Source organism: Homarus americanus, unplaced genomic scaffold (genome assembly GCF_018991925.1).
Source record: "Homarus americanus isolate GMGI-L3 unplaced genomic scaffold, GMGI_Hamer_2.0 scaffold34921, whole genome shotgun sequence".
NCBI classification, from domain to species: Eukaryota; Metazoa; Arthropoda; class Malacostraca; order Decapoda; family Nephropidae; genus Homarus; species Homarus americanus.
The window spans coordinates 21,977,952-22,003,549 of record NW_024741901.1 but is presented as its reverse complement, the minus strand read 5'-3'; the positions used below and the strand labels follow the sequence as shown (position 1 = coordinate 22,003,549).

At 44.8% G+C, this 25,598-nt stretch overlaps 1 protein-coding gene across 1 annotated transcript in view; it reads left to right on the top strand.

The window, feature by feature from the left end:
- The first annotated feature begins 2,267 nt into the window (after positions 1-2,267).
- The window catches only part of LOC121876288 (leucine-rich repeat and immunoglobulin-like domain-containing nogo receptor-interacting protein 1), a 47,335-nt gene continuing 24,004 nt past the window's right edge, over positions 2,268-25,598 (top strand). Inside the window, exons 1-2 of the mRNA XM_042381331.1 lie at positions 2,268-2,327; positions 18,027-18,138. Of these exons, the coding sequence (XP_042237265.1) occupies positions 18,028-18,138 (111 nt within the window). The 5' untranslated portion in view covers positions 2,268-2,327; position 18,027. The remainder of the gene's footprint in view (positions 2,328-18,026; positions 18,139-25,598) is intronic.

The following is a 25,598-nucleotide window of genomic DNA, read 5'->3' as shown; positions in this document are numbered from 1 at the left end:
CTCTACTGCTGCTGGTGGCGCTCTGCACTGATGGCACTCTGCAACACTGAGTGGCACTCTGCTGGTGGCACTCTACTAACACTGATGGCACTCTACTAACACTGATGGCACTCACACCTAACATAGTGGCACTCTACTAACAGTGGCACTCTGCTTTTAGTGGCACTCTGCACTGATGGCACTCCACTAACACTGATGGCACTCTACTAACACTGATGGCACTCTACTGCAGTGGCACTCTACTAACACTGATGGCACTCTACTAACACTGATGACACTCTACTAACGTGGCACTCTACTACTTACTGATGGCACTCTACTAACACCAGTGGCACTCTACTAACGCAATGGCACTCTACTGCCTGATGGCACTCTACTAACACTGATGGCACTCTACTAACACTGATGGCACTATACTAACGCAGTGGCACTCTACTAACACTGATGGCACTCTACTAACACTGATGGCACTCTACTAGCACTGAAGTGGCACTCCACCTGCACTGATGGCACTCTGCACTGATGGCACTCTACTAACACTGATGGCACTCTACTAACAGTAGCTCACTAACACTGATGGCACTCTACTAACACTGATGGCACTCTACTAACGCAGTGGCACTCTACTAACACTGATGGCACTCTACTAACACCTGATGACACTCTACTAACACTGATGGCACTCTACCTACTGTTGATGGCTCTACTAACACTGATGGCACTCTACTAACACAGTGGCACTCTACTAACACTGAGTGGCACTCTCTTTTAACACTGATGGCACTCTACTAACACTGATGGCACTCTACTAACACTGATGACACAAATTTCATCACATATACTGCAATGGCATCAAAATAACACTTAATCTACCTTAACTAGATATGTTCTCTTAGCACCAGTTAGGGGACAATGTTAACCTGAAGAATGTTACTAACTACGGACTCTGATCACCCAATCGAAAATCAATTACCCTTAATTATCCTGACATTGTCTCTCATTTACCCCCGACCTATGAAACATGAGTATTGGTGGGTTGAGAAAGAGAGACGGAATGAGAGAGACAGAGACAGAGAGGGGGTTGATGACAAGGGGAGAGAGAGAGAGGTGAACTTTATAAATAGATAGAAGGTATAATGTAGTGATGGATGAAAGAGAGATGAGAGAGAGAAAGAAATAAGACTGATCAACCAAGAACGAGAAAGAAAGACAGGGGGACGAGAGAGAGAGAGAAGACAGGGAGTAAGAAGGAGGTTAAGAGTGAATGCTAGTAAGAGACGTGAGAGAGGTAGTGGTGGTTGTGAAGTGTTGCCGTGATCCACCGTGGGCCACCCTGCATTAAACGACCTACAAGACTATTCAACCACTAATATTCCCCACCACGTAAATCAAAGCCTCTGATTGGTTGTTTAAGAGTCTGATTATGATTGGCCACCACAATATCATAATGACAAAGGTATCTTGTGATTGGCAGTTACGTTGTTTCATATATCACAAGTGTCTTCTGATTGGTCATTAGGTGATGGTGGCTTCCAATCACTAAGGATCATGCCAGTACTGACTATTATACCCTAGAATTACCACACAAAGGACATCAAAGGTCGTTTCAGATTGACCAGTCGATTCCTGCGACCTCCTATCGCGTGCCAGTGAGGATTAGATGAAGAATTTTCTCGATTATTTCATTTCCTGGAAGTTCCCGCAGTCATATTTCCGGGTTAATGTAAGACCACTGTGACTGTATATTTTTATTTGGTCACACGCATAACCTCTGTGAGACCTACTTAGTATTCACACACTCAATAGTATATCACGGCAAGAATCCATCAGCCTCGCAAGGATCTTTTTTTGTCTACTTGTTGCCTCCTCCCTTAACCCTTAGTCTAGCCCTTAACCCTTATTCTAGCCCTTAGCCCTTGGTTTGGGCCTTATACCTTAGTCTGGCCCTTATCTCTTAGTCTGGGCTTTAACACTTATCCTTTAGCCCATCCCTTAACACTTATCCTGCTACTTAACCCTTAGCCTATCCCTTAACCCTAACCTATCCCTTGACCCTTAGCTTGGCCCTTAACCTTGTCTATCCCATAAGCTAATGTTTCCCTTTTTCCTATCCCTCAACCCTTACCCGTTGTCCTTTAACCCTTACCCTTTATCCCTTAACCCTTAGACTGTCCCTTAATTCCTACCCCCATTATCCATTCAATTAACCACAATAGTTACCACTAAAGTTCCTTCACTAAATAAATCGAATTTCTTTTCAACAGATCGAGTGTTGTCTCGTCAGCTTCCGCCTCTCACCACCAGAGGAGCGACAATCACCGCCTCAAGTAAGTGTCGTCTGTATAGTTATGGACACACCGCCACATGAACGTAGTCTGTGATTGAAACTTTGGATTAATATGTTTGCTGGTCCCCTGTAGTTCAGTCTTAGTCACTCGGTCGTGGCTACATAACAGTGCTGCATAACATAAACAAGGAAAGCATCCATGTGATAGCGTTCTTCAGCATTGATGTGTGGCCACGCAAGCGAGGTAATTTCAATGGTTCACGCCCATTCATTCAGCTCCTGACTATAGACCTGCGTTGCTACATCTCGTACCCGAGCCCTAACACAGTCTCAGGCTGTGGTACGTTCATGTGGAGGAAACTGTACCTAGTCCGGGGAAACCAACATTCTCAGTGTTGAGAAGGAATCGTGAACACGAAAGCTAAAACTACTTGTATATCAAGTGAAACAGGCCTACAACACTTATCCTAACTTAAAATAAATATATAGGATCGTCAGGTATGGTTAGGTTAATTTACAGATTTCGGTTCGTCAGTTTTCAAAAAGAAAAATAATATGAGTGATGTGGCCATCATGTTCGTGGTATATATCTAACAACAGCCATCTTACCTCGTATACAGCCGGGTAAGGTAAACACTCGCCAGCAAGGGGGCAGATTTATAAAGGTTCCTAGGATGAATGTTGCTCATAACTAAAGATATACGAATGTACCCAGCTGGTTGACTTAAACTATAACACAAAATTGACTTTCATATATAAAATTAATATTACAATGCGTCAAATTTAACTACATACGATACGTTAAATTAGCATCATTTAATTTCTATCTCTGCTCCTTTACTACCGTCACCTCCTCTTACCCGTCCTCTCCTACACACGTCTAGCCTCTCCTACACACGTCTAGCCTCCCGTCCCACTCTCTTCTAGTCTCTCCCATCGCCACCGTCTGTCTCTCACTCTCTCTCAGCCGCTCCCACCCTCACCTCTCCTGAACCACCACCCGTCCTCACTCTCTCTCTCAGCCGCTCCCACCCTCCTTTTCCTTCCTTTCCCACCCTCATTTTGCTCCCTCTTCCAGCCTTCATCTACTATCTCCCACGTCCTTCCACCATCTCCCACCTTCCTCTCCCACCCTCCTCTCCCACCCTCCTCTCCCACCCCCTGGTCTGGTCAGTATGCTCCCCACCCTCCTCTCCCACCCCCTGGTCAGTCAGTATGCGTGTCACACAGCCTGGGGGGACCTTAGTAATAGCCGACACGGATTTGTAAGGCGTAAAAACAGCTCAGTGTGTTGTTTACTGGCAAGTCATGGGCTCACCCACCCATACCCCAGGAGGTGGGCGGCGGGGAGATGGATGACGTGGGGAAGAAGATGATGGGGATAGAGAGTATGGTGTCAGGGTGGAAATGGAGTGGAGGTGGATAAAGAGGGTGGAGGGTTAGACGTAGGTGGGTGGAGGGAGTAGAAGAGGCGGAGGATATGGGGATGGGGTGGAGAGTAGGCGAAATAGACGTAGATGAGAGGGTGTGTGTGTGTGTGTGTGTGTGTGTGTGTGTGTGTGTGTGTGTGTGTGTGTGTGTGTGTGTGTGTGTGTGTGTGTGTGTGTGTGTGTGTGTGTGTGTGATAATCAGCAAAATAAACAAAGTATAAAACATTCAACGAAAAATAAATAAACATTGAAAGGTCTTTTTTTAACTAACTGGAAATTATTTTACAGACTTTTATTTACATCGTAAGTGTAAATGAACGTAAAAAATATATAATTGAGGTATAAATGCATAAGTATTTACCTGTATGTTGATTCAGGTCTATATAATTATTGTGAATATCTTGTTCATGACTGTGTGTGTGTGTGTGTGTGTGTCATTTATGTGTTTTGGTTGTTATCGTACTCAAGGGGTTAATTATCGTACTCAAGGGGTTAATTATCATACTAAAGGGGTTAATTATCGTACTCAAGGGGTTAATTATCGTACTCAAGGGGTTAATTATCATACTCAAGGGGTTAATTATCGTACTCAAGGGGTTAATTATCGTACTCAAGGGGTTAATTATCATACTCAGGAGGTTATAGGTCTCAGTCATGTTGTCAAGAGTCAGGTGATAAAGAGATCTTGTACTTAGAGGTCAAGTAGTAGCTAGGTCATGTCGGTCAAGGTCAGAGTTCAAGTAGTAGCTTGGTCATGTAGATCAAGGTCAGAAGTCAAGTAATAACTAGGTCATGCAGGTCAAGGTCAGAGGTCACCCGCCAGGTCATAAAACACACATGCAGCACATTTTTTGGGGGAGCGCAATGTGTCACCAGCGTCATAACTCTAAACAATAACAAGATATGAACATGAACACGTGGCACTGTGGAGAGTAGGAGTAATAGCACTGTGGGGAGGTAGGAGTAATGGCACTGTGGGAGTACAGGAATTAATGGCACTGTGGGGGTACAGAATGTGGCACTGTGGGGTACAGGAGAATGTGCTTGCTGTGGGAGTACAGGAGTAATGGCACCTAATGGGGTACAGAATGTGTGCACTGTGGGGTGCAGGGTGTGCTGGGGGTACAGAATGTGGCGCTGTGGGGGTACAGGAGTAATGGCACTGTGGGGGTACAGGAGTAATGGCACTGTGGGGGTGCAGGAGTAATGGCACTGAGGGTTAAGTGGCGATAAAGTGGGGTGTAGTATTGGGGTAGTGGTGGTTAGTGGCAGTAGTTTGTTGAGAGATGGTTTAATAGTGACAAGGAGGACTGGTGGGGTAGTGGTGGATTAGGGTAGTGGTAATGGTGGTTAAGGAGTAGTAGTGGTGGTTGGAGGTAGTAACGACAACCTCTGGGACGACTGGGTTACTAGAGGTAGTGTCGTGAGTGAGTGAGGAAATGGCGATAAGGGTAGTGGGATTTAGTGTCGTTTAAGACTGGTAAATTAGCAGCACGGGAAGTGGCACTCACATCACAAGAGCCCCGAGTAGTGGCACCAGTATCATAAGTGACCAGGGTAGTAGTAGTAGTAGTGGTGGTAGTAGTAGTAGTAGTAGTAGTAGCAGTAGTAGTAGTAGTAGCAGTAACACAGGAAGTGGCACTTGTGTCACCAGGGATCAGGGTAGTGGTAGTGGCCCCTGGTAGTAATGGGGGCCCCGGGTAGTAGTGGTGGCCCCGGGTATCTGTCCACTTGTGTGTGCAGGTCACGTTCCGCCATCCCCCACGGGGCCACACTCACCCGGGATTTATGCCCCCCCTCTTTCCCCCCTCCACCTGCTCTTTGAAGCCTAATTTATTGAGTTTTTCTCTCCCCCTGACTTCCAGTGGAGTAAATTACCGTAGAAAAATGGGTAATGGATGGAGACGAGAAGGTATTGTCGCTTAGTGTGTATGGTTAGGTTCGTGGCATTGTGTACGTGAGATGATTGAACAAATGGGGCCTAACCTAACCTAACCTAAAGTGACGTGACTTCACTTTAATCTAACTTAACCTTAATCTAACTTAACGGAACTTAATCTAGATAAGCATCAGCAGCAAACATAACACATCCAGCAACACAAAAACACAGAAATACAAAACACACATTTACATAGAAACACAAACTACTTTAACACATTAACACAATAACGAAGAAACACAAACACAACAAACACAAACACAACAGTAACACAATAACACGAGGATACAGGTAAGAAACACTGTGTTACTAACCATTAAGTATATATCTTACCAAAACACATGTTAGTGACTCTTATTACCTCTACGTCTCACACATAGAGGGGGTACCACACACACACACACACACACACACACACACACAGAAAAATAGACAGAAACAACGAAAAGGAGACAGATATATAAGTTTCAGAGAGAAATAAACAGAAGACAGACAGACAGTTTCTCAGACATATAAAGACTGACATATGGACAATGGAGAAGCAATGGAGAGAGAGAGACATGATGAAGGAGAGGAAGAGAGAGAGAGAGAGAGAGAGAGAGAAGGAGAGATAGTAAAATAGAAAGAAAGAGAGAGGGGTGAAGAGAATTAGAAATAAAGATAAAACCGAGATAGCTTGTGAGAGAAACTGACTTAGCTTATGTGGAAGAGAAAAACAATAACAGACAGACAGACAGACAGACAGAGAAGGAAGTGGTTTCTGTCGTGTTTGAAACTGACAATAATTATGCTTCTGGAGTTTCTAGTTATGGTGGTTGTCCTCATATAGGTCAGATCTGTAGAAAGAACTGCGAAAATAATATATAATTCTAATTCCTTCACCTACATGCAACATATCACCACGTGTCCAGGGAAACTTGTCCACAACTGTACATTACGTATTAAGGGACATGGAAGTAGCCGTGAAAGCTCCATTTAGCGGACTATAGGGAGAGGAGAATCCGTTATATCGATGGTATATTAGATGTGAAACCTCCAAGTAGTGATACTCTATAGAGATGAAAGTCCATTATATCGAGGGTCCGTTAGATGTCAAACCCTCAACTAACATTTTATGGAGAGAGAGAGAGAGAGAGAGAGAGAGAGAGAGAGAGAGAGAGAGAGAGAGAGAGGTCCTATATATATGGAGGTTTTTTATATGTTGTAAATGTATGTTAATGTTCTTATTATGATCAAATGATAAGTAAAATATTAAATCCCACATTGTTAATTTTATCTTTTATGTATTGTATCTCTATCCCAGCTTAGAGGCGAGTCAGTAATACACATAAGGAACTAAGTATTGTGGTCACCTCTTTCATGGTATTCGTCAACAGCGTCCAGAGTTATCATGGCAGAGGCTTATGTTCAAGTGGGAAATGTGACGGGATTTTATGAAGGTTTAGAATCAGTTTAATATATACACTCCAGTTATAAGCTAAGTCAGGTGTTTAGGAATGAGGGTTTGAGTGTGTGTGTGTTTTACGTTGAAGTTGGCTGTTTTATTTATACATAAGACAAACAGTATTTATCCAAGAACACTAAACAAGGAGTGAGATTTATAGCCACTTTAAGTAAACAATTGTACATAGAGTTGACCTTAATGTACATAACGAAGAGTGTGTAATGGTGTACAGAAGAGAAACACACACACACACACACACACACACACACACACACACACACACACACACACACACACACACACACACACACCAATAACCCCGGGAGTCATGCAACGAGTGAACAGTAAGAAAAGGATGGGAGACTCGCCTGTGTGTGTGTGTGTGTGTGTGTGTGTATGTGTGTAACCCGACTGTGTGTGTGTGTGTGTGGGTAACGAGGCTAGCCATTAGGAGGTGGGGGATGGGTCCAATAGTCAGGAGGGAAGGGGAAAGAATTAGTGGCCTGGACGACCCACTAACAGGGGGTTCAAAGGGACGTAACAGCACCATTAGAGCCACAAGGGTCGAGGGGTCACTTGTGCAAGGGTTAAGGGGCAGTTGTCTGATGGTAGGTAAGGGAGTGGGTGTGGAGGCTAGGAGGGATAGAGGGTAAGTGGATTGGAGAGATAGAGGGAGGGGAAGAGAGGGTAGGTAGGAGGATAGGAGAGATAGAGGGAGGGAGGAGAGTATGTGGATAGGAGGAAGGGAGGAAGGGTAGTTCGATAAGAGGGTTAGAGAAAGGGAGGATGAATGAGTAAGAGGGATAGAGGAAAGGAGGGAGGGAGAAAGGGAAGGAAGGAAGAGAAACGTGGAGAGAGACAGAGAGATATAAAGAAAAAAGGAAACAAATAGAGAAAAACAAAGAACGAGAGACAGAAAAACACAAATAGAGAAAAAAAGAAAAAACAAAAAAACAAAGAAAAACCGAAACAGAGTGAGAGAGAAAGATATAGATAGACAGTGACAAAGATAGACAGACAGAGAGACAGGCATAGAGACAAAGACAGACAGACAGAGAGACAGGCATAGAGACAAAGACAGACAGACAGAGAGACAGGCATAGAGACAAAGACAGACAGACAGAGAGACAGGCATAGAGACAAAGGCAGACAGACAGACAGACAGGCATAGAGACAAAGACAGACAGACAGAGAGACAGGCATGAGACAAAAGACAGACAGACAAGAGACAGGCATAGAGACAAAGACAGACAGACAGAGAGACAGGCATAGAGACAAAGACAGACAGACAGAGAGACAGGCATAGAGACAAGACAGACAGACAGAGAGACAGGCATAGAACAAAGACAGACAGACAGAGAGACAGGCATAGAGACAAAGACAGACAGACAGAAGACAGGCATAGAGACAAAGGAACAGACAGACAGAGAGACAGGCATAGAGACAAGACAGACAGACAGAGAGACAGGCATAGAGACAAGACAGACAGACAGAGAGACAGGCATAGAGAGACAAAGACAGACAGACAGAGAGACAGGCATAGAGACAAAGACAGACAGACAGAGAGAGACAGGCATAGAGACAAAGACAGACAGAGACAGAGAGACAGGCATAGAGACAAAGACAGACAGACAGAGACAGGCATAGAGACAAAGACAGACAGACAGAGACAGGCATAGAGACAAAGACAGACAGACAGAGACAGGCATAGAGACAAAGACAGACAGACAGAGAGACAGGCATAGAGACAAGACAGACAGACAGAGAGACAGGCACAGAGACAAAAAGACAGACAGACAGACAGACAGGCATAGAGACAAAGACAGACAGAGAGAGACAGGCATAGAGACAAAGACAGACAGACAGAGAGACAGGCATAGAGACAAAGATAGACAGACAGAGAGACAGGCATAGAGACAAAGACAGACAGACAGAGAGACAGGCATAGAGACAAAGACAGACAGACAGAGAGACAGGCATAGAGACAGGCATAGAGACAAAGACAGACAGACAGAGAGACAGGCATAGAGACAAAGACAGACAGACAGAGAGACAGGCATAGAGACAAAGACAGACAGACAGAGAGACAGGCATAGAGACAAAGACAGACAGACAAAGACAGGTAAAGACAGAAACAAAAACAGACAGAACCACAATCTTTCCTTGCACCATTACGTTGCAGGTATCAGTGTATCACCCCGTACTGTACTCTGCCCTCGAATACATTTTATAAATTAAAAGATTTTGTTTGTTTGTCTGTTTGTTTCTTTGTTTGTTTCTTGTCGTGAGTATTTGTCGTGTTTATGTTGCAGTCGGTGGTCATTAGAGGCCACAGTATTATATCTGTCTGTCTGTCTGTCTGTCTCTCTGTGTCTGTCTGTCCCCCTCTATTACCACAGTCAAGACAGACAGACAGACAGACAGGAATATGAATCGAATCATTAATACCTCCAGAATAATTAATTAACCTCAGGTGTTTGTCGCTAATCCTCACCTTAATTATGATCACACAAGTCCCCCCAAAATTATACCCAATAAATCACTAACTATGTGATAAAAGATAAATAACATGAAATAACAATAACAGAGATAAATGATGACAGGAAATGACGTAATATGGAATGATTATAAATGAGGTAATGTATAAGGATTAGGTTAGGTTAGGTTAGGTTAGATTAGGTTAGGTTTGGTTAGGTTAGGTTAGGTTAGGTTAGGTTAGGTTAAGCTGGGGCACTGTGGGTTAGTTTAATCTAAGCATTCTTAAGACTCGGGGCCCATTTGACCAGTAAGGGAAGAGGAGGATGAGGAGGGCGTAATACCCAGCACTAATACTGTACTAGTGTAGAATGTACCGAGTGTATTAAGTGTGTCGTGGGGAGGCCCTTAAGGTGTGTTTATATGAGGTAGTGTTGTCGTGTTGTGTGCTGTGCTGTGCTGTGCTGTGCTGTTAAATCCTCATTACCGCAGCTGTCTTCATCCTCGGATTCCAGGCTGGTGGCTAGGTATGAGAGGATTTATTTTTCTGTTTTAGTTTTATTTAAGCTTATTTTATTTTTATTTTTTTATTTTTTATTTACCACAATTACCGCACTTAAACTACCGCAAATACTACAGTAACTACACTTCCCTACATTAACATAATCCACCTTCATGTTGATGGTAGAGAGCGCTGGGTCAAACCTTCCTCCTCAGCTGATGTAAACAAAACAGCTCTGGCAGGTTTCTGATGGCCCGCGATCTCTCTCACCCTCTCCTCTCGTTATATACCCTACCAAGTATTTTATTTTTAACTAATATTATAATTCAGTTTTGGAGGTGTGTGTGTAACCTAACTTAAACCTAACGTAATTGAGAATAACTTAACCAGACATAAACTTTAACCTAATTCAATTAAACTTTTCTCAGGTTGGGCTACATTACGTTAGGTTAGGTTAAGGTTAGGTCGAGAGTCATCCTGAGGCGTCAGATCTCATGTAGGGTAGTAAAGAGGGAGAGGGAGACAAATTGGAAGGGAGAGAAGGGCAAAGGGGAAAGAGGAGGGGAGGGGAGGGGAGAGGAGGAATGAACACAGGTTACAGAAGGTCACTGGAAAATAAGTCACAACGACAAAAACATAACGTTATGATTGGCTGTGGATTTACTCAAATTGTGATTGGTTGTGGGATTCCTCAAGTTGTGATTGGTTGTGGGATTCCTCAAGTTGTGATTGGTTGTGGGATTCCTCAAGTTGTGATTGGTTGTGGGATTCCTCAAGTTGTGATTGGTTGTGAGATCCCTCAAGCGATTGGTCGGGTGCCTGCAAGGACATGTGAAATTGGGAGGAGAAGGAAACGACAAAGAGAAAGGAAAGGGAGGTACAAAGGTGGGGAGTGGAGGCAGAGGAAGAAGAGAGATGAGAGGTCCTGATGATAAGGGGAGGAGTTGGAAGAACACGGGGGGGGATAAAGAGGGAGAGGGGAGGGGGGAACTATGCTATTTGAAATATTGGAGCGATAAGTGGTCTCATAATTCATGATGTGCAAAGGCCCAGCGGACGGGTCTGCAATCAGGACGGGCTACTGAGAGGGCGGGAGGAGGGCGGGGAAGCGGGCGTGTGTGTGTGGGGAGGCGTGTGTGAGGACAGAGGGAGGAAGAGGTAAGCGTGTGTGAGGACGGGGGGAGGTGGACGTGTGTGAGGATAGATGGAGACGTGTGTGAGGACATAGGAAGGAGGCGTGTGTAAGGATAGACGAAGGAGGCGTGTATGAGGGCAGATGAAGGAGGCGTGTATGAGAACAGATGAAGGAGGCGTGTACGAGAACAGATGAAGGAGGCGTGTATGAGAACAGATGAAGGAGGCGTGTACGAGAACAGATGAAGGAGGCGTGTATGAGGACAGAGAAAGGTGGACGCATAAGAAACAAACGGAGGAAGGATCTGTTTATTTATTTCTCTGATGGGATGAGAAGAAGATAATGTATAAAAGAAAGAGGAAGTATAGGAATGAGAGGGTGTTAAGGCCATCGTTTAGAGTCACCACAGAAAGACCAAACAGAAGTGACACAAAAGGATCCAGGAGGTTGTAGGTAAAGGGTCGGTACAATTCACAACTCACACAGTCATCAGTGGAAACGTAAACACCAAGTCAATAAACTGTGATGCGTTTGTTTATGGGAGAGAGAGAGAGAGAGAGAGAGAGAGAGAGAGAGAGAGAGAGAGAGAGAGAGAGAGAGAGAGAGAGAGAGAGAGAGAGAGAGAGAGAGAGAGAGAGAGAGAGATGAATGTATAGATAACAACAAAGAAGAAGTGATAGCAAGTATAAAACATCCATGTATACTTTCTTTTATACTTTCTATACGTATATTAGAAATCATATTTATTCTTTTAATGCAGTTTTGACGAGTGGCAAAGTTGTGAAGAAAAAAAAATTATATAAATGCAATACAGGAAGGATAGGAGAGAGGGACGGAAAAGGGAGAGGGAAGGATGGTACAGGAAGAGAAGAGAGGAAAATAGGAAGGGGAGGATGAGGTAGATGGGAGAACGAAGAGTGGGGGAAAGGGAAGGAAGGGAGAACGAAGGGAAGAAGAGAAGGAAGAAGAGGAGGAGGAGGAGGAGGAGGAGGAGTAGGGGTGAACGAAGAGAGGAGAGGAAGGCGGGAGGGTTAACGAAGAGACGGGTAGAAGGAGGAGGTGAAGAAGAGGAGGAAGAGAGTAGGAGGGGGAATAGAAGAGAGAGAGGAAACACGAGCTGGTTGATAATTATACACTGATCAAAGATACACACACACATACACACACAAACACACACACACACATACACACACACACACACACACACATACACACACACACACACAGTGGGGAATCAACAATGCTGTATATTGACGCAGGCGTATAAATGCATAAGCTAAGTACATACAAGTGTAAGTAACACACACAATGTGCACACAGGTAAACGTATATTGCACTAGCACACAATGTAATGATAAATACACACACATACACACACACACACACACACACGGGGTATGAGACCTAAGTAAGAGAGACACTAGTGGGGGTGACTCGCACTCTTATGGGCAACGTAGATATAGGTTCTCTCACCCTCTAGATCCCGCCTCCTCACTGTTGTAGCGTCGTGTGTGTGTGTGTGTGTGTGTGTGTGTGTGTGTGTGTGTGTGTGTGTGTGTGTGTGTGTGTGTGTGTGTGTGTGTGTGTGTGTGCTGGGTCCTTGGAGTCCCTAAGTTGTGAATGAGTTTACATGTAGACAGGCAAGAAGAAGGGAGACACAAGACCACGAGAGAAGTAGAGACAGACAGACAGACACAGAGACCACATAGAGAGAGAGAGACAGAGAGAGAGAGAGACAGAGAGAGAGAGAGAGAGAGAGACCTGACCCCAGCCAAGCCTCAAGAAGTGTTATTTTGGTGCAGGATGGAGGTGGTATAGCAGTTGTTGTCTAGTACTGTTGTGGTGTTCAGTATTATATGTCCCCAGCCTCCGAGTGTGTTTGTTTCTGCTGTTGTTGTTGTTGTTTCCTGCTTGAGTGTATACGTGTGTGTATGTGTATGTATGTATAAGTTTGTTTGCTGGAGCCTTGTTGTTGTTGTCTGTCTGAGTGTACGTGTGTGTGTGTGTGTGTGTGTGGATAATTGTCTGTCTATAAGTTGTATTTATATATGTATTTGTGTGTGTATGTTTGTTTGTTTATATCGCCATCATCAGCTTGTAACACGTCTTGTAATAGCTTCAAGACCCTCTCATCACCCTAACCCACGCCCATTATCGGGATATTTACATAACATTGTCATTTCTCGGAGTGTAGCTCTCTCTGGTGTGTCGTCAACGAGTGTAATGGTGGTTTGTTTACATCCGGTGATCAGCTGACTATGCCTGTCCAGGGTGTGATTCCTCCCAGTCGATCTCGTCTCATCGCTTCAGCTGATTCTCTGGTGGGACGTAATTCATTCACATCTCTTATTGGTTGCTCGGTTATGAATGACGCTCCCAATCCTAAATACACTGATATTAGTATTTGTAATAGATAGTTTGTGAAGTAGAACAGAAGTATAATACCGTCTTTTAGGGTCAAAGATCAATTAATTTATGACTTTATTTGGGTAGAAAATTTTATCAATGGATGATGAGAAATATAGACTGAGAAAGATAACAAGAGTGTCAACAAAATCACAACAGATCATCAGGTGTGTAATGAACCTGTCCTTTTCACCTGCTAGACAAATGGGTCGAGTCCTAATACGGCCCAACCTAATCTAACCTGACTATTAGGACCAGGGTGCATTAGATAAAGGACCATTAAGACTGGAGTTCGTTAGGACTGGGACCATTAGGACTGGGGCCATTTGGACTGGAACCTTTAGGACTGGGACCATTAGGACTGGGGCCATTTGGACTGGAACCTTTAGGACTGGACCATTTAATCAAACCTCCTGTCTTAACAACATTGTGATGATGGTGTTTCCTCCTACATAGTGAAGGTGAGAGAGGTGAGGATGAGAGTGCGAGAGGTGAGGAGAGAGACTGAGAGAGACTGAGGGAGAGAGTGAGAGAGAGAGACTGTGAGAGGTGAGAGAGAGAGAGACTGTGAGGTGAGAGAGGTGAGGAGAGACTGTGGGAGAGACATGAGGTGAGGAGAGAGACTGTGGGGAGAGAGGTGAGGTGAGGAGAGAGACTGTGAGAGGTGAGGAGAGCAGACTGTGAGGGAGAGAGAGAGAGGAGAGAGACTGTGAGGAGGTGAGGGAGAGAGACTGTGGGAGGGTGGGAGGGGAGAGAGAGGTGAGGAGGAGGAGAGAGGCTGTGAGAGGTGAGGAGAGAGACTGTGAGAGGTGAGGGAGGAGAGGCTGGGTGAGGAGGTGAGGAGAGGCTGTGGAGGTAGGAGGAGAGACTGTGAGGGGTGAGGAGAGAGGCTGTGAGAGTGAGGTGGGAGAGAGGGACACTGAGAGGTGAGGAGAGAGACGAGGAGGTGAGGAGAGGGTGAGAGGGTCAGGAGGGAGAGAGACGGAGAGAGACTGTGAGGTGAGGAGAGGGTGAGGAGGAGAGAGGAGGCCAGAGGGTGAGGTAGGTACAGGGTGTTTCCGGGAAGACGTATTCACTGTGTCTATTCTTACCGGCTCCTCCTCCTCCCCTCCTCCCTCCCCCTCCCTCCTCCCTCCTCAGGCCCCTCCTCCCTCCCTCCTCCTCCTCCTCCCTCCCTCCTCCCTCCCTCCCATCTATCTTCAGGCTTCTAACACACACAACACACACCCTCATCCCCATGGTTTGAACAATCGGAGGAGTTAAATATGTATCAACCTGCTTTGTTTGCCAGATAAGCCTAAGAGGCTCACCTCCTCCCCGGACGCTTGGCATTGAGGGACACGGCAGCTGTAAACACACCTGACACACACACACACACACACGTCTATAAACACTAAAACACGTCTAAACACATAAACACACTATAAACATACACACGTCTATAAACACACTAAACTACGTCTATAAACACACTAAACACTCACGTCTATAAACACACTAAACACTCACGTCTATAAACACACTAAACACTCACGTCTATAAACACACTAAACACTCACGTCTATAAACACACACGTCTATAAACACACTAAACACACACGTATATAAACACACTAAACACTCACGTCTATAAACACATCCTCTTCACACACTACACCCCTTCCCATCCCTTCCCTCCTCTCCTCTCCTTCCCTTCCGCCTCTCCCTTCCCTTCCCTTCCAGTACATCAACACTCCCTTCACCGTCTACTAACACGGGAGGACTCGACCACCAGGACTCCTCAGCCTCATGAACGATATAATCAAGCCACAGGAAGCTCAGGGTATAATTGAACCTGTCTGTACGTCCCTCATGCTGACTGTTTGTGTACAAGGCATAGTTAAAACCCTCCTCCTCCTCCTCCTCCTCCTCCTCCTCCTCTTCTTCTTCTTCTTCTTCTTCTTCCTCCTCCTCTTCATATTCCGGCTACTTCTCATCATTTTCCTCCTTATTTTTCTCCTCCTAACCTTCCTCATCTTCTTCCTTTTCTTCCTCCGCATTTTCTTCCTCCTCCTCCTTCTCTTCCTCATCTTCTTCCTCTTCCGTCTCCTCTTCCTCCTCCTCCCCCCCCCCTACCTTGACACAGTGAAGACTCCTGTTGAGTACTGTATGATAGTTTCAGTGTTAGGGTGTGACGCACTTGGTCTTAACTAACTCGTGGAGGCTGGTAAGATGTGGCTGTACTGTACGTGTGTTTAATGGCCGTCGGTAAATCTAAAATAGGATGTTCTCCTTTCGTGTTTATGTTTACGGTAAACTACGGGTGAAATAGTCAACAATCCCAAGATACCCACAGTTTTAGCTCACCCCTAGTAGCTTAACCCAACTAGACTGTGCCCATTAGGACTTAAACCTCTTACAACTAGGCCCATTAGAACTAAAACCCCTTACAACTAAGAACCATTGCGATTGGGACCTATATAGATTGGAACTCACTCGCTTTATCAGATATATTCGTACAGTTATCAAGATTCGTTTCTCTGTCATCTTAGTTACCTCTGCCATGGTTGGGTTGACGTCCTCCTGGCCTTTGTATCACCATCAGATATCGGATCACTTGAACATTAGACACCAGCTTATTTCACTTCAAGATTAGACACCAGCTTATTTCACTTCAAGATTAGACACCTCAGCTTATTTCACTTCAAGATTAGACACCTCAGCTTATTTCACTTCAAGATTAAACATTTCAGCTTATTTTACCTTGATATTAGGCACCAGCTTATTTTACATACCTCAGCTTATTTCACATTAATATTAGACACCTCAGCTTATTTCACCTCAAGATTAACCACCTTAACTCCAGGGTAGCGTTAGGGTGTTTATTCATCAGGTGAAATACACTGGGGTCATTAATCTTCAGGTGATCCCAGATAACCAGCATTAGAGCCACTGTTTAGCTGTGTGACGTACTGTACGCAGGAACCCGTGTGTGTATGTGTGTGTGTGTGTGTGTGTGTGTGTGTGTGTGTGTGTGTGTGTGTGTGTGTGTGTGTGTGTGTGTGTGTGTGTGTGTGTGTGTGTGTGTGTGTGTGTGTGTGTGTGTGTGTGTGTGTGTGTGTGTGTGTGTGTGTGTGTGTGTGTGTGTGTGTGTGTGTGTGTGTGTGTGTGTGTGTGATAAATAATAATAATAATAATTAACGGTTTATTGAAAGAGCTTGGCAGCCAGAAGGCTGAAAATATACAGTTACATAATTGGGGAATGGGTTTCGAATTACAAATAATATACAAATAACATAAGTGATATAAATAAGATATATAATAACTAGATGGGGAAAAGCTCAAACTACAGGGCATTTCAACATAGTGACAGTGCAAGAAGTAGTATTTACTGGGAGTGAATACACTGGTTTATTACAAGTTATTGATAATTTTTACAATGGTTGGGACTGGGCTGTTCTTATAGCGATCAGTTCGTGCACGTATGGGCTGGATGCGGTTGTGGTGTCGAACAGCAATTCTCGGACTAGGGATCTCAGGTGGTAGTAGGAGCCGGTGTCGAGGATGGTGTAGAAGCTTCTTACCAAATTTGCAGATGAGGTCGTGGTGATGGTCAGTGAGAGTCGAAAGGGTCAGTGTGTTGAGCGCTTCTTGATATGTGGAGTAGGAAGGGGAGAGAATAATCTTGCATGCCCTCTTTGCACTTTTTCTAGGTGTTTACGTTGTGTGGCATTTAGGGAGGAAGACCAGGTAGGGGAGGCATAGGTGAGCTTGGGAAGTATGAATGTTGAGTAAACACTGAGGAGCTCGGGTGCAGGAACTCCGAGGGACTTGAGTCGGCGGAGGAGGTGGAGACGGAAACTGGAGGATTTGACAACTTCACTGACGTGTGGTTTCCAATTTAGTTTGTTTTCTATGGTGACGCCGAGGAGCTTCGTGTGTGTGTGTGTGTGTAAGAGAGAGAGAAAAGGATTAATTATCTTTTCATTGATAGTTATAAGTTATTCAGCGTGAAGGTTAGTCTGTCTGTTGTCAATTATAGCTCACCCCGGCGTCTGGTGTGTGGGTGTAGGCGGCTGGGTTCCAGATGCTCAACTGTTTGTTTACGTGGAGGGGGTAACTCCGAGTGACGTCATTACTTCTTAGCCTGCACCAAATTTATGATAAACAGATTGATTTTTGGTTGTATATTCTAGCGAACTAAGATGTGTTTAACTTTGGACGTTAATCATCGCTCTTTTTAACATAAAGTTCAAGAGAAAATCGTGTTTACCGGCGTAATTTCTATTTTAGGAACTGTTTCTGAAGTTGTGTATCTTTCATAAGTTTATTGTCTTGGTACAGGATCATCATCACTGTCATTTGTACGATTGTTATTAAATGTTATTCGTCTGTATGTATATCACCACTGACTTCCTCCCTCCCGCAGGATGCTCGGGGTCGGGACGAGTGTGGTAGTGGTGACGGCGACGCTGCTGTTGCGAGAGGCGGCTGCTGTCGTCACTTGTCCTGATGCTTGCTTCTGCCTCTCCGACACCAAGGTGAGTTACCTGACTAATTACAAAACAAATTACAGTCGAAAGTTTAATGATTTTTTAGGGGTCAATTATAGAGGAAAGACTGACACTTACACCTTGAGTTATATAACACATTGACCCTTGAACTATATAATTATATCACATGACTACAAGAGCTAGGAAGCACCAATACGCTCTAAAGGTCAAATAAGGTCAAATAAAGGTCATAGATAGACTGAAAAAGAAACACAAGTAACGTCAAAATAATATTGCCTCACCTACTGACTTAACTGAAACATTAACCAGACTTTTACAACTTTAATGTCTCTCTTGGTCTGTTTTCTCTCACTTCTGAATGGTCTCGTGTTTGATAACGAGTCAGTGAGTTTATAGTACTAAGGAATAAATCTGAGGTGTTGTCGTGTTATCTCCGTTATCGAGAGGCTTTGACGCGCGGGGCATTAGTTATATGCCCCTGGGATAATGCCTTCCTGGGTACTGGGTGGGAATTGAATGCACTCTGGATGAAATAAATGTTCAGTTCTCACGTTACCTGAGCGAATGTTTGTGGTCCTCGTTAATAGTTGCGAATTACGCTTGTGCTTTAGTTTATAAGTTCCTTTTTTTCGTTAATAGTTTGTTGCTGTACTTACTTTTCCTCGTTAGTAGTTGATGTATTTTAAATTTTAAAATATGCCCCCCCCCCCAAAAACAAAAATATACACCTCCAAAAAAACAAAGAGTAAAAAATTGTCGCAGAAAAAAAAATCTTCCCCGCGACGCCTCAATACTCGGAGTCATGAATCAAGGGAAACTGGGCTGTTCTTCACCTAGGTGTGCGCTATGAGACGAGGCAGATAATGGCCTTCAGGGTGACAGCTCGCGACTCTCGGGGCGGGGGGAGGGGTCACGGCGGCACCTCAGCTGATATTACCTAACCACTAAGATGGATGGTGACCCCCTGTAGCTGCCTTGCGTCTCACTTCTGGATGAATACGCATTATTTTTCCTCCTCCTGCTTTATTTATTGCTGTAAGCTGTCTGGCGGCCGGAAAGCGTCTCAAGCGTTCACACTCAGGCGTATAAATATTGCGAAGACGATCTCTTGGTTAAGGCAGTAGTATATGTTACACTTTTAGAGGCTGGCATTCGCCTGGCGTTGTGAGACTGTTTTACGTTAGGCGCAAGAAATTCTTTACACGTATAGCTCTCTTGTGTCTGAAGAATAAAAATAGAGGAAGAAAATAAGTAAAGAAGGAGAAGAAAAACCGAGAGAAGATGCGGGAAAAAAGAGGAAATAAGAGGAAGAAGAACAACTTACCACTAATAAATGAAGTGGGGGATCATATTACACCGAAGCGAAGTGTTTATGAATGAACTACAATACCCCGTTTATGTATGGAGGAGCTACCATTGTTTACGTTGTGTGTGTGTGGCCAAGGTAGTACCCAGGTGGTGGCCATTGTTGTGTGGTGTGGCGGGGAGATTAATGCGGTAAGTTACTGTCCCTGGCTAAGTTTCTGGGAGTTACAATAATATGTTGATTATCGCCGTCAAAACAATTGGTGACGGTGGGTGGAAAACTCTGTGTCTGCATACTCACAGGGGCATCTCATCATCCTTCCTCAACACACACACGGGCTTACGGAAACAAGTGTAAACGTTCTCTAGGTCTCCCTGCCCACCACCACTCAACGCCCTTTTTTTTGTAGAGAAAGGAGGGGTGAAAGAAGATTAGAGGTGGGGGAAGGAAGTTATAGTTCGGAATTTGAAGAAATTTAGGAGGAGGTAAGAGAGGGCGGGCTGACCGCCTAGCTAAGCTTATGGTGTGTTAGGGTTGTGTCATGGGTTAGTTATTGTCTGTCGGTACAGGCACTAGACATCCTACCCTGTCCCATATATGGGTGTTTTAAGGACCTTATTTCATATTCCGCCGACGCTACTGGCGGATGCTGGTCTAGGGAGGTTGTCTATTGCCTGGCCGTGTAGATCGGGAGTGGTAATGGACCTTTTGAGATTTGGTGACTTTTTGGGAACCATGTATGGTTGTTGTCGTTATCTGGTGGGAGTCTTTGAAGGAGTTCTTGCTCTGATCGTTCTATCTTTTGCCAGATTCTGCTGGCCAGGGTGGGCAGCTGCTGGTTGGTGGGTTTTATTCTCAGGTCTCTATGTATCTCGGCTGTGGTTTTGGTGAAGGGGTATCTTTCACCTGTGACGAATCTTAGTTCTTCATTTTGGACCACCTGTAATTTTAATATTTGAGTGATGCTCATAGTAGTTTAGGTCAGCACCTGGGTGGGGCGGCAGAGCGGGGCAGCTACTGGGTGGGAGAGGGGGTGAAGGGGCGGCTATTGGGTGGGAGAGGGGGGCAGCGGGCGGACAGGAAGACTTGTATAGATAGAGAGTTGGATGAGCGGCTGGACTATTAGGTGAATAGGTGGCCAGGGTGGCAGATTGTCCTATAAACCACTCACTTCCCCCTCCACACCACTCACCACCCCCTCACACCACTCACCACCCCCTCACACCACTCACCTCACACCACCTCACTACCCCACATCACTCACCACCTCACTCACCACCTCACACCACTCACCACCTCACACACTTACCACCTCACACACCACTCACTCTCACACCACCACCACCCCCTCACACCACTACCACACCACTGTTTCCTCACCACTTGTTTTCACCCTCACACTTACTGCCTCACAGAGCCACTCACCACCCCCTCAACTATGTCTTGTATCTCAAAGGGACCTGTAAGGTAAACTGTATGTCTGAAGGGTAGCTGTAAACTGGCGTATGTCTGAAACCTAACTCTGTGGTAAACTTTCTTCATTACAAAAAATAAAACTGGTTTTCCATTCAAAAATCAAACCTGCATACCTCCTCCCGTGACAAACTGGTTTAATCCCTGAAAAGCCACCTCATGTACTTCTTCCCTCTAGCCATTAAGCCAAACGGGGGAATGTGTGATCCCTGTCATCGATTACCTAGCCGGCGACAATTAAGCCATCGTTCTCAAAGGGTTAAACCAATGTCCATAAAAGGTTAAACCAATGTCCATAAAAGGTTAAACCAATGTCCATAAAAGGCTAAACCATTATCCTCAAAGGCTCCAAAGTTGAATAGTCCCTTTAACTGTAGACTGAAGGCCCTTAACTGCCTGACCTAAGTTAAAGTGATACCCTAAACTGGGTATCACTTAAGGGACAAAATTAACTCTTTCTGAATTCTGACCCACACCCTTAAGTGGATTAATTTGGTCACTTAAGGGGTGCGGCGTTTGGTGTTGGTTTACAGGTCTTGTTGGAGCCGTATGATATGTGAGGTCGTGCGAGGTATGTGAGGTCGTGCGAGGTTATGTGAGGTTGTACGAGGCTATGTGAGGTCGTGGGAGGTTATATGAGGTCTTGTGAGGTTGTGTGAGGTCTTGCGAGGTTATATGAGGTCGTGTGAGGTTATATGAGGTCGTGCGAGGTTATAGGAGGTCTTAACAGGTTACATGAGGTTATGTGAGGTGGTGCGAGGTTATATGAAGTTGTGTGAGGTTATATGAGGTCGTGCGAGGTTATATGAGGTCGTGCGAGGTTATATGAGGTCGTGCGAGGTTATATGAGGTCGTGCGAGGTTATATGAGGTCGTGCGAGGTTATATGAAGGTTATATGAGGTCGTGCGAGGTTATATGAGGTCGTGCGAGGTTATATGAGGTCGTGCGAGGTTATATGAGGTCGTTCGAGGTTATAGGAGGTATTACGAGGTTATATTAGGTTGTGTGAGCACGTGCGAGGTTAGATGAGGTTGTGCGGGGTTATATGAGGTCATGCGAGGTTGTGAGAGGTCGAGGCGGGAGGTCAGACAGGGGACGCTTGACCCGGCAGTACCACACGGTTTACTAGTTGATAGCCAGACTTTACTGCCCACCCTCCCTTCCTCATTTACATACTGGTCTTGTGTAGTGGAGCCGGACGCTGTGTTGTGTAGGGGGGGTGTAGGGGGTGTTGGTGATGTGTAGGGGGTGTGTAGAGGGTGTAGGGGGTGTGTGGGGAATGTTGGTGTTGTGTAGGGGGTGTATGGTTGGTGTAGTGTAGGGATAGTGTAATGGGTGTTGTATACAAGGTGTATCGAGCTTCATCTCTGACTGATCTTGATTTACTTTTCATCCTACACAGAAGTACCAATCGGACCTGAGGAATTTAATCCGTTTTTTTTAATGACAAAATATTCTTAACAAATGCCACCAAGTATTTTTACATCACTCTAAAAGAATTTTCAAGAAAGTAATTCCTAACTAAATCATCCATTGAGTATATTACGTGATTGATAATATTTGCAGAGACCAATTTGATGACCTCGGAGTTGCCTGACCCACAAGTCTCTTAACTCACTGTGAATAACGACTGTATGTAAATGAGTAGACCGCACGGCGTCACCGAAGGAGCTTTGATGAATGCCCTAACATTCTACTCTGAACTTTGCCACTTCAGGAGGTTCCAGTGACTTGTAAAACCTCGGTAGCTTGTTTGTTTTATTTGTTTTCCTTGTTTGTTTGTTTGTTTGAAGTAGTTATCAGCCTCTCGTGGTGTGACTAGGTGTTGGATCTGTACACGATATCTTCTTCTCTGACTCACTACGGTCGTGATGGGTAACTTACTGGCAAGATTTCACTGTGAAATACTGTGATAGGGTATATACCCCTCCCCCCCATAGGTGTTGTGTAGTGGGAGTTATGTAGGGGTGTTGTGGGGGGTGGTTGATTTTGTAGGTGATAGTTAAAGGTGTTGGTTGGTTGGTTGGTTGAGTGTATAAAGTAGTGATTGCAGGTGGTGTTGGTGATGTAATGGGGTGATTAATTGCATAGTAGATAGTTGATTATGTAGACTGTAGTTGGTACTGTTGTGCTGGAAAAGTTATGTAGTAAACAAAAGATTAATATCACTGTATGTTCCCCAAAAGCCTTCCATGAACTCTTGACAATCCACACCTATGAAAGCCACACGATAGACCACATACAACCGGGTACACACACACACACACACACACACACACACACACACACACACCACATCTTCTTTCTCTCTCTAGCTGTCTCTCTTTCCTCCCCGTAGAGAGAAAAAAGAGAGAAAGAAAAAAAAGCAAGACCCCCTGAGAATAGGTCGAAAAGAACTTGGGCGTAAAAGAGGGGGTGCAGTGCTAAGAGGGCCAGGGCCGTGGGAAGAGGAGGGGGAGGGGTAGGTGGGTCAGGTGGGCGCCAGTATCACGCGTCGCCATCTGCATACAGGAGCACCACACCTCCCGGGGGAAACCTGTACCACCGTCAGCAGTAGAGAGAGAGAGAGGGGCGGAGGAGGGTGTTGAGAGAAGCAGAGGGAGGGTGTTGAGAGAAGCAGAGGGAGGGTGTTGAGAGAAGCAGAGGGAGGGTGGGGAATGAAGAGGAAAGCATGAGGGAAGGAAAGAGAAGGAGGGGTGTGGATGTAGAGTGCGGTTGATGGAGAGGAAGGAGGAGGAGTGAAGTGAGGAATGAGATGGAAGATAAGAACATGGGAAAATTGAAAAACATGAGAGAAGAATTATGAGGAATAGGATTGAGAGAGAGAGAGAGAGAACAATATAAAAGAACGAAAGAACTGAGGCAAGAGACACGAGACCATCAGTGCGAACTCCTGAACTTTTAGCGAACTAGTGAGGTCTTGGCGAACTAGTGAGGTCTTGGCGAACTAATGAGGTCTTGGCGAACTGTTATCTTCATGTTATCTTCAGCACGTCCCGGGAAACTGTAGATAAAAGGCAACTATCGACCTAATACACACAGAGACCAAGGAAAGGCAGTAAATGGGGGGAGGGAAGGAAGAGAGGGTAGGGGGTAGTTGATTGATAGTTTAAGGGGTAGATTAGGGTTAACATCTGATAGTTTAAAGGTTAATAGGTGATAATTTAGGGATGGATAGAGAGATAGATTTGTACCTACTTTACTACTTCCTGTCAACACAACAGTAATTATTGTCTCAGTCTCCAGGGAGTAACTTTAACCTACTTCTTTAACCTTACCTTCAAGTCCAGCTTCATCACAACCCACGTCATCCACCTAATTTATCCATCCCTTTTTCTTCTTTATCCTTTTTGTCTTAACCAGAGGAAAAACAGAACAAAAGCAGGAAATAAGAAGAGGGAGATTTGGACTTGGTGAAGCGAGAGGAACAGATATAAAGAGTGAGGCAACCTTCTTTCCCTGGGCTTAGAGTACCTGGTGGACAAAGACAGGTGTAAACTATAGAGGAAGGGAGGGAGATGGTCATGGTGTGAGGGAGGGAGAGATGGTCATGGTGTGAATGAGGGAGAGAGAGAGCGTGGAAAGGAAAGACTGATAGATAGCCAATGAGATAGTGTGTGTGTGACACACACACACACACAAAACAACTTTGAGGAGAAAGAGCAGGTATACCAGCAGTGACCAGATCTATGTGTTTGTGAGAGAGAGAGAGAGAGAGAGAGAGAGCAAACACATGCGCGCGCCTGAATCATTTTCTTGCGTGTGTGTCACCGATTTCAAAGAAGTCTTCGGAAGTAATTTAGATATCGTTCAAGACGCTCGTAACGATCGAGAATAAATGGGAACTGGGAGGAAAAATAAGAAAGGTTGTGAGAAACTTAGTAAAGGAGTTAAAGAACCCAAGGAATAAAAAAAAAATCATACGTCCATTACCGAGCATGAGAAAGACATAGATATTTGTTCTGTCATGAAGTAAATTAACTCGTCGAGGAGAGGTGGCGGGGGGGGGAGGGGGAGGAAGTGTTGGTATGACAAGGGAAGTGTCTGAGGGAGGTGGAGGAAGAGGTAACCTGGTAAAGAAACAATTGGAGTGATATAGATAGAGTATGGATGACCTAAATGACGCCTGTATGTCCTTAATGAAGCCTGTATGTCCTTAATGAAGCCTGGATGACCAAAGTGAAGCCTGGATGACCAACGTGAAGCCTGGATGACCAACGTGAAGCCTGGATGACCAACGTGAAGCCTGGATAACCTAAATGACGCCTGTATGACCTAAATGAAGCCTGGATGACCTAATTGAAGCCTGGATGACCAAAGTGAAGCATGGATGACCAACGTGAAGCCTGGATGACCTAAATGACGCCTATATGACCTAATTGAAGCCTGGATGACCTAATTGAAGCCTGGATGACTAAAATGAAGCTTGGATGACCTTAATAAAGCCTGGATGATATAAATTAAGCCTGGAGGACCCAAATAAAGCTTGGATGACCCAAATGAAGCTTGGATGACCTAAATGAAGCCTGGGTGATTTAAATGAATCCTGGATGACCTAAATAAAGCTTGGATGACCAAAGTGAAGCTTGGATGACCTAAATGACGCCTGGATTACCTAATTGAAGACTGGATGACCTAAATGAAGCCTGGGTGACCTAAATGAAGCCTGGATGATCTAAAGGAAATCTGGATGAGATAGGAAAAAAC